Genomic DNA, 10,397 nt, shown 5'->3' on the forward strand with positions numbered 1-10,397 from the left:
TCCTCTTGGGCCTTTCCACAAGCTGACCCATACTCTCAGCCCTATCAGAAACCTTGGCCCTGCAATTGCGGGTGTTATTTTTTGAGATGATAGGGGCCGGTGTCGCCACTGGTTTCTTGGCCTCCTTCAATGGAGGTGCTGATGCATTTGGGACATTATTGCTAGAAGCTATTCTTGCTATCAAAATGGCCAAGAGTAAGAATTGACATTCTTTTTGGCTTGAATGCGACTCTTTGCTGGTGATTCTGGCTATTTCTGACCATTCCATAGTCACCTTGAAGCTTTCAACTAGGTGGACCAATTGCATGCACATAATTTCTAGCATCAGTTTTAAAGCTACTCATATTTATAAGGAAAATTAAACAAACATTATGTAGACTGCACTGTCAATTATGTTGTTGATAATACTCAATATTTTTTGTGGGACTTAGTTCCCTCTTTTTGCTTGGAGCCATAGGCCATAACAATAGAAAATTACCTAAGTATAGATTCTCTTAGTTCCCTCCATGGTCTTTTTGTAGCTCTCCTTTTGATCGTCAATAAATTTGGGTTGGTCTTGACGTGGGATCTAGTTAGTTAGGGTGTCAATATAGTTGGGATGCTACCTTGCTTTTGATGCCATCTCCCTTCGTTTTAAAAAATAAAAATAAAAAACGAGCAAGCTCGTCCCAGCTACAACCCCCCAAGCCAGTGCATGAACAATTACCCACCCCTGCACATTACATTGAAAGACAATAAAACCCACCAACCAGAAAAAGCCACTATATACGTACGTGTACTTCATATTCCCACATTTGAATTTGATGTTACACCTCCCTTGCATGCAGTCTCTCTATTTATCTTAGAACATAAATATTTTTTACTAAAAATAATATAAAAATAATTATATTTAAGTTAAATAAGATCACTATCAACCATAAGATTAATTATACTTTCAAGTTTTAACACAATTACATATTTGAGATTTCAACTCCACAACTATGATTAAACTAAATAATCACTTGTGAATTTCTCTACCGATTCGGTGATGCACTCTCTATATTTAATCATATATAGGTGACCAATTAAAATGTAGGCATGTGTTTGAGAAGACCCTCCAGCTGAAGCCTCGTGTTCTCTCTAGCAACACAGAACCTCCACCGCAACAGCTTAAACCTAATGGCAGCAAAATCTGAAGGGCCAGTACAACTTCCATCATAATTGGTAGAATATTCTGATAAAAGAAACTGGTCCCTGTTTCATGTTTTGCGATTTCAATTATTGAATTGAGGTAAGTTTTAATTGTGAAGCTACGTGGGCTTAATTGCAACATGGGTTTTAATTGCTATAATAGTTGTTAATTACTTGCATTATCATTAATTATATAACGCTCCTTAGGTTGCTTTCAATTGCGCTACCATTATATCACGTTACTGTTGTTTTAATTACGCATTAAATTGTTATCTGGCATTCAATTACGCACCTAATTAATATTTCAACCGCGATTGAAGGGGTACAACTATTATGTATTTAAGAATGTATTTTGATAAATGTGAGTCGTATGATTCGACACCTACAGTGTGTTATTTCTATTGATTTTTTTTTAATAATCTGTACATAACTATTATGAATTATGCTACAATTTAATGCACGGCGACAACCTAGGGCCTAATTAATTAATTTAAGTAGGATAAGTTTTCAAAATTGAATGTTTTTAAATTTTTAATTTTCTGTAAAAAAATTCTTAAAAGACTATGCAGCATGAAGTGATTATATAAAATACTTTTAAATGATTATCTAATTATAAATTATTATGTATGGTAAATTTGTCAAATTTTATAATAATCATCTTAAAAGTTATACTAACAATAATTTATGACAGAATAACCCTGTATAATTATTTAACACCATCGGTGTATTATGATTAAACTCAACATTTTAATACTAGTATTTTTTGGAATATAAAAATAACGTTAGGACTTGCCTTGAAACTAAAACATTCGCTTTTTATTCACTTAGTGTGTAACAAAATATATTATTTTTGATAAAGTTACATGTTTATTAATTTTATGTGGTATATATTTATATTTTAGAATACATCTATAAGAGATAATCTTATACCATATTGGTCTGAAACTGTACTTGATCAATCAGTCTACTTAATTAAGTAAGGGTTCGAGGTCCAGGTTAAAAAAAGACGTTCTTGAGTTGAAAAAAAAAATCCTACTAAAAATAGTTGTTAGATACCTAAAAGTCAGTCTGATAAAATCAACAGATATTTTAGGCCAATAATATAATTTAAAAAATGAACTTGTACATTATTTCACCAAATACTTATGTTACTATATTAACTATTGAGAAGTCGATCACCTGAGCAAAAGGAGAAATTAATATTTATATTTCCTTATAATTTTTAAATCGAATGATTCAGTGATACACATTTGTAGAAGATTTTTGTAAAGTTTCTATAAAATTTGTAACTTTGTTGAAATAGTATTAACTTCGTTGAAATAAATATTCGTAATTCCTTATAACTATTAAATGGAATGAGCCCTACTATGTAATTTGAAATAGATCGAAGAGGTACGTGCCAAATTACATCAATTTACTACAACTATTATTATTATTATTATTATTATTATTATTATTATTATTATTATTATTATTATTATTATTATTATAAACCTGGTGTCTATTATTTTATGTACTTGTTCCCATCATCAATATATATTGTGTGGGCGGAGTTTTCTAACAAGATGTTTGAAAATAATAAATCTTATCAAGTATACTATGAGTAGTCAAGAGAATCAAAACTAGATCATGGAAATTACCAAAGCAATTTAGCATGAAAGCCTCGGGTGTTCGAGGTTTCTAATCTAACAAAATGTTCCTGATTTCAATTTAGCCAACTGAATTTTTGAGCCAAATATTGAATATGCAGCTGGCAGCCATAGTAGCCAAACTAGTTTGCAAATCGATCCGCATATGGGGTAGTTAATTAATTAGTTTCTAATACTGTTAGTGTTAGGAGCGTTCCTTCGTTATGATAAAGGAATTCATGCTTTAATTTCCCAATACTTTTGAGCGAGGTAGGTTTATTTCTTGAAGAAAAAAAAATGTACTAATTAAGCTAACTCATGTTATACTTATATTACCATTATATCCATTATAAAAACTTGACCGAGTAGAAGAACAAATGATTTGAGTTGGTAAGAAAAAAGTGATCTGAGAGCTGACGTCAACCAAATAAATTGTACAAAAAATTACTAGCTCTAATTTGGTAGATCTAAATTCTGCCTCCCACGCTAATTAAGACTATGGCTATATTCTTAGACAGCAATCGTTAGTCAAAACGATTCAATTATTTAATACGGCAATTGAAATTAATTATCCCGAAATTCCAACGCATATAGTACGTCGGTGCATTGAAAAAATGGTAAAGTAATATTCAAACTGGTACGGAGGTGTCAGTGTTCCCTTTTATTTTCCAACTTCCCTTATCCTTACTATAAGAAGACAAAGAAAAATCACCAACTCAACTACTTGACATTTTTACAAAGGAACTTAGATAGCTAGCTACTGCGTCAAAATAATTAACTATAGTATATTGAGACTTGCACCACTTAACAGTGAGGCCCCGAACTAGTATAAAAACCCATCATTGGGTGTGTGTTATTCACCAGTAACTAAAAACATGAGGAATATGGCTTCCTTAAGCTCCTCATTAGTGCTGCTCCTTGCAGCTCTAATTCTATCCCCTCAAGTTCTTGCTGACTATGAGAAGCCCCCAATTTACAAGCCACCTGTTTACACACCGCCAGTTTATAAGCCCCCAATTGAAAAACCACCAGTGTACAAACCTCCAGTTTACAAGCCTCCAGTTGAAAAACCACCTGTTTATAAGCCTCCAGTTTATAAGCCACCCATTTACAAGCCTCCAGTGTATAAACCTCCAGTTGAAAAACCACCGGTTTACAAGCCTCCAGTTTATAAACCACCTGTTTACAAGCCTCCAGTGTATAAACCCCCAATTGAAAAACCACCCGTTTATAAGCCACCAGTTTACAAGCCACCAGTGTACAAGCCTCCAGTGTATAAGCCACCAGTTTACAAGCCACCAGTGTACAAGCCACCAGTTGAGAAGCCACCAGTATACAAACCACCCGTTTATAAGCCACCAGTTTACAAGCCACCAGTGTACAAGCCACCAGTTGAGAAGCCACCAGTGTACAAGCCTCCAGTGTACAAGCCACCAGTATACAAACCACCAGTTTATAAGCCTCCAGTTGAGAAACCTCCTATTTACAAGCCACCAGTTTACAAGCCTCCTATAGAGAAGCCACCAGTGTACAAGCCACCAGTGTACAAACCACCAGTGTACAAACCACCGGTGTACAAGCCCCCTGTTAAGAAACCTCCTATTTACAAACCACCTTACCCAAAGTACCCTCCAGGCTCCAACTGAAGACACCCACCTGATTTTGAATTAAGTTAAGGGATGTATTAAGTATATGCTAAATAAGAGGTGTATCTACAACCATTGACTTTGTCATGCTCAAAAATTTAGTTTAATTTACAAATTATGGCAAGGGTTACACCTGGCTAGCTTCCGCGTTTAGATCATTTGTTTATAGTGCTATGGCCACGACAAGAGTGTTATGGGTGCATGAATGTAAAACGAAAAAAAAAAAAATTGTGTTTATTTTGTACTTCAAGTTATGAATAAAAGAATTTCACTGTTTGTTTGTATCTTTGTTGGTTATTCAACACTCCTTCTTCAGTTTGTGTTTTGGAAAGTTGGGAAACTTCCGTTCAATTAGTTGTAACCGATTTTCAAACACAGCCTTAATTAGATATTAATTGCAAAGTTGATTAATCATATTTAAATTAATTTAAGATAGTTAAATACAAAATTTATTTTAAAAAATACAAACTCAGGATAGAGACATTAAATATTACGTGAGATCTATTAAATTTTATCATTTTCAATAAAATAATATATATTTAAAGGAATATATGAAAGAACATATTTCTAACATTTCTCTAAAATGGTTGATGTATGTTGTTCATCTAATTTATTTCCTACTGAAGAACTGTGGCTATCTCCCAAAGTTCTGAAATATATTTATGCGGAGCACGGATTATCATCCATCTGTAAATCGTTGACCTGGTATTCATTCAATATATATATGATTAATCACGTATATAAGTATGCATGATTAATTTTATTTTATAAATAAATTATTATTATATATTTTAATGATTTCTTATGGTTGTCCACGAATTTCATTATCAATTTATCATTATTTACAGTTTCTTGTACCAATTTATCTTGATACTTACTAATTCTATTGGACTAAATCTACATGCTGCTGTTAATAGATCGATAAGATAGTATTATTCTGATAACTCATTAATATCCGAGCTCATTAGTTTACCCATCGATTTGAATAATTGATCTCAATTCGAGAAGAATAACTGATAAGAAACATAAAACCATCCCGTTCATAACACAATTAACTATTTGTGAATATTAACAATTGTTACACGTTTCAATAATCCCACATATGAGACACATTTAACTATATTTTATTTATGTAGTTAATTTTGTATGACGATCAATATTTCTATAACACTATTAATCACTCGTGAGATAAAAATTAATTATATTTACGCTTTTAGTTAATTAGGTGTGATGGTTAAGAATTTCATAACAAAATTAACCACTTGTGAAAAATTAACTACAATTACATATTTTAATAACGTTATTGCACTATTAATCATATATCAATATTTTTATACAATCATGTCCATTTATTTTTAAGTGTTTGTGATACACACTACTACAAAAATTAATTTTTACATCATTGATTTTACGTCGATTGATCAAAAACCAACTTAGAAAGAAGTACGGTGTTAGTTTTGAAAATAAATGTAATATCTTTACGATGGTTTTGCGAAAACCGTCTTAAAATATTTTTCATTGTTTTTAATTAATTAAAAGTAAACGCACATGTTCGACTTCCCTTCTCACTCAACACTACACACAAACACGCTTGTTCAAAATCCTAAAATTCCTCCTCGACTTCCCTTCCTCCAAACTTGAAAACGATCTCCCTCTCCTCCTCAAACGCCTCAATTATCCTTTTAAACTCAGCAAATCAACTCTTCGTTCTCCTACTCCCTCACCAATGGCCAACATTCCTCGCTCTCATCCACTGCCTCGTCCAAATCGCCAAATTCCACATCCACCTCTCTTCATCCCCTAAACAAAACAACTTTTTCTACCAATACACTGTCAATAGATACATGCACTTCATCCACAACGAGGACGATGCTATCGAGGACCTGACCTCGACCGAAACATCAAGGAGAAGCTCCACCACATAAAAAGGCCACCACCAAGGATCACCTCTAATCCATGTGCCACAACGCCGTTGAACTCAAGGCGAAGCTTGAGCGGCTCCGATCCCCGCCCTCGCTAAAAGAGGCATTGGAGAAGGAGAAGACGGTACTGGAGGACGGTGTGAAGAAGCTCCATAAGATGATCAAGGACGAGGACTTATCATTGCAGATCGAACAGGAAGAAAGGGTTTTGGCGGAGAAGGAGAAGCAAGAAAAGGTGAATGAAGAGAAGTGGAAGTGGATCTACGAGCTAAAATGACGTGTGGAGGCTCAGACGTTCAATGCTAGGGACGTGGAGAGGATGAAGAAGGAGTTGTAGGCTGTGAAGAAGGGCACTGCAGAGGTTGAGTTTGCAAGGAATGCGTTGAAGGAGTAGACGTGTGATCTCCACACCACTCTCTCACACAAAATCAAAGACCTCGAGGCTCTTGCCATGAAGTGCAACCAAGCCCTTAAGAGATCACTCTCTTATCACTAATTCATTATCATTATTATCAAATCAATTGTGATTGATTGGTGTTATCAAATATTGTGGTGTCTTTTGAATTCATTCTGATGCCAACGGTACTAATTTAGTGATTGTAGGTTGAAGATTAGGAACGAAATACAATATCTGCTGAATTCCAAGGGGACTACTTGTGCTGAGATAATGGGAATTGATCACAAACTCTCAATCTGCACTACAAGGCATTTTAATGAGGATGAGGTTCTTATACAATTTCTTTACTTTTTCTTGTGCTAGGTCTTTATTTCCTGTGTAACTATTAACCCATTGCTATGCCACAGACTTGTTTCTTATTTCAACAACTCATATTTGAGGCCAGCTATTGTCATGCAATGGTAACTAATCTCCATAAGGTTGTTCTTTAGTTTTCTTATGAAGTTGTTTTGTTCTACTAATATAGACTACTGTATTTAACTTGGGTAAGTATCTCCTTTAGTTATTAAAAGGTAATTTTATTCATTTGGGTTATTGGAAGGGACAATTGTGCATGACTATGATTGCAAATCTTTATTATCTGAATTATTAACTAAGTTTGTGCTTGATCCATTCATTAGAATTGGGCTTATCCCAAGTCTAAGTGATAGAGTGCTAAACCAGAATGTAGGCTTGAATGCCAAAACACTCAGGATTTGAAAAGTGTATATTTATAAGAAGAGGAAAACTAGTGAGAAGAGGACTAGGAGAATGATAAGTTCATTAAGTTGGAAGGTTGGTTGGGGTGTGGGGTGAATATAGGGAAATGGAGGAACTGTGGAAGTTAGTTTTGCATATTTTAAAGAATTTGAATTGGCAGTCTTCGGTGCTTCATTCACAACCTAAGTCAATTGTGGGAACTCCAGCATATATTGCTCCAGAAGTATAGTTGAAGCAACATTATGATGGTAAGGTAGAATGCTCTTTATAGTTGTGGTCAATAAAGATCCAAAAAAATCAAAATATTCTAGTATGTTAGCTAATAGTTGACTTAATTATTGGAGAATACAACTTTCCTATCAACATTATTGATAAAATAGTTCAAGTCATAAGGTACTATGATTTTATCTTTATATTCTTTTATTTTTTAACTAAAAAATTGAAACTATAAAACTATAAGGATGTTGCTTTCTGAGAATTTCTGGGCATTTCTTGTGTTTATGTGAATATTGACATTGTGAGTTGTATGTAACATTGGAGCTGATAGAAGAGCTTAACTATGAAGGCTCAAGAGTTGATGTTGATGGTGGTATGTTAATTTTATAATCAATCCAATTTTTCTGTTTTATAAAATCTTCACAATGTCATCTCCACATGTCTTGGAATATTATGAATATTATGTTAATTTTATACTCAATCCAATTTTCCTGTTTTATAATATTCACTGTATTTTCTTTCATAATGATTCAACTTGTTGAAATATTATGAATCAAAGATAATCTTGTTCTTTGTAGTTTAGTTTTACACATGATACATAATACATAATACATTTTAGGCTTTTCATGTGTCATAGCCAATTCCCATATATATGCTTTTAGGCTTTAGAGCTATTGTGTGAGAAAATGGTATATATGAAACCATTTGTTCTTACCAAAATTTGGAATCGTGACACATCAAGGTGGACGTGGTTGAGTGGGGTCCCGAACTTCATATGTCAGCTTAGAGAGGTGCCTTTGATAGAAGGGGGGCCTGCAAAACAAAGGACTCCGACGCTCAAGTAAGAATGCGCGTTGGGTGAGTAAAGCAAGTAATGTTGTAAAGTAGCTTGTGTGAGCGAGATAGAGAGAGGGGAATAGGATTGTTGTCGTGCGTTGAGTGTGTGTGAGCAAGTTGTGTAAATGGGTTTGATGCAACCTGTATTTATAATAGATGAGCGAGGATGTTGATCCTTGTTTGTAGGGGTTGTTGTTAGCCTTATAGATGATTCCCAACTTATAGATAATAGCCAAAAGCTTAAAGATAATGTTAAACATAAACATTTGAATTAAAGATAAAGGTAGAAGATAATCATACCTTGTAGATAATGTGGTGTTATAGATAATTTAATACCTGCCAATAGATAAGATATTCAACTACATTTGAATATTAGTTAGGTTAAAGGTAACCTGTTTGTTCGGGAGCTCGACTGCTAAGGGCCAGGTGTCCGTTGTCCTGTAGTAGGACTGACATGGAGGGTGCACACGTATCTCTAAGTGCTACATAGGATTTGTGGGTCCCCGCGTTCAACCTAGCGTGAGTGATGGGTCACAGTCATCCGCCCCTGCCATTGCTGGCTATGAGAGGGTAAAGGACAATGTGCTGAAGTACAGGTCAACCTTGACCTAGCGGCGAGCGTCACTATGTTTCAGTGCCAGGTAAAGCTGACGAATGCTGAGGTCTCCTGTAAGCTGGGCATTCAGGCTTGTGGGAGTGATGATTTCCTGTTTCTAAAGGCGGCGCCTGGTTGTCTACCCTTCTTTTTTATGTACAGGTGCTTGTTGGTCTTGGGTGTTATTCTACCCTTGACCGCATTTTAGTGTGTTCTACTGGAGCACTTGAATGTGGCCCATTCCTAGCTTCACCCAAATAGTTGGGCAATGGTAAGAGAGTTTAAAATTTTGTGTCCTTTCTTCAACATCCGACCTAGCGTGCCAATCTTCTTATTCTTCTTCCAAATAAAATTGTCTGGCAAGATTGGATGGGTCTCCTTGAACAGTGTCCAAGAAGCTGTTCAAGTTTGACTCAAATGTCTTTCACCATTTGAAGGACCATTTTTTCAAGGTCCTGGATATTGATGTGGTGGCTGATGGCATGCCACTGATGTTCAATAGGGACAGAGAGTCCTGCTTCCCATTCTACTAGTAGTCTAATCCTACCAGGTTCAAGTCATATGACGAGGATCTATTGACCCTTGTGGAGAGGGTCGACAAAGCAATTATGGAGCAGCTATCGGCCTCGCTGGATGCACGGGCCATTTTGTCTCTTCCGTTGACGAGCGATACTCTCATTGTCTTGGATAATAAGTGTCTAACCTTTTCCTCGTTTGTTGTCTCAGTTGGGCGTCAGCCAATGTCTAACACGTATTTGTGTTATTGTCTTGGTTGTTTGGTAGGAATAATAGGTGACTGCGCTTGGAGGCCACTCGTGAAGCAGGTCAGACTTGCGGGTGGGATCATGCCGCTGTCTATTGCTGCTCTGTCTACTGGAAAGGGGAGCCAACCTGCTGGCGAGGTTGGTCCTAGTGCTGAGGTTGCTCCCAATGTTCCTTCCTCTGTTTTAGCTAAGAGGAAGTGGGATGATGCTGCTGGGCCGTCGGGTCACAAGAAGTTGAAGGCCACTATGAGCCTTTGCGCCCTAAGACAGCGAGCGGGGTTGATGCCTATTACGGGTCGCCTTTCGACCAAGCAGGATATGCCTCCAACTTCACCAGTTGTCGAGGCTCCTACTGCTACTGTTATTGATGTTGTTGTTACTCTTGTTATCCCTGCTCATTCACCTTCTCTTGTTGCTGATATTGTGAAGGAGGCAGCTTCTGCTACTGATAAAGTTGTTGTGC

The 10,397-nt window shown here is 35.8% G+C and overlaps 1 protein-coding gene across 1 annotated transcript; it reads left to right on the top strand.

Annotated features, from left to right (window-relative positions):
- Window positions 1-3,643: 3,643 nt before the first annotated feature.
- LOC114367834 (repetitive proline-rich cell wall protein 1) lies at window positions 3,644-4,728 on the top strand. Its single transcript, XM_028325044.1, has one exon. The coding sequence runs from the start codon at window positions 3,674-3,676 to the stop codon at window positions 4,442-4,444; it is 771 nt and encodes a 256-aa protein (XP_028180845.1). The 5' UTR covers window positions 3,644-3,673; the 3' UTR covers window positions 4,445-4,728.
- Window positions 4,729-10,397: the final 5,669 nt, after the last annotated feature.

The sequence above is a fragment of the Glycine soja genome, chromosome 9 (assembly GCF_004193775.1).
Source record: "Glycine soja cultivar W05 chromosome 9, ASM419377v2, whole genome shotgun sequence".
Lineage (NCBI taxonomy): Eukaryota > Viridiplantae > Streptophyta > Magnoliopsida > Fabales > Fabaceae > Glycine > Glycine soja.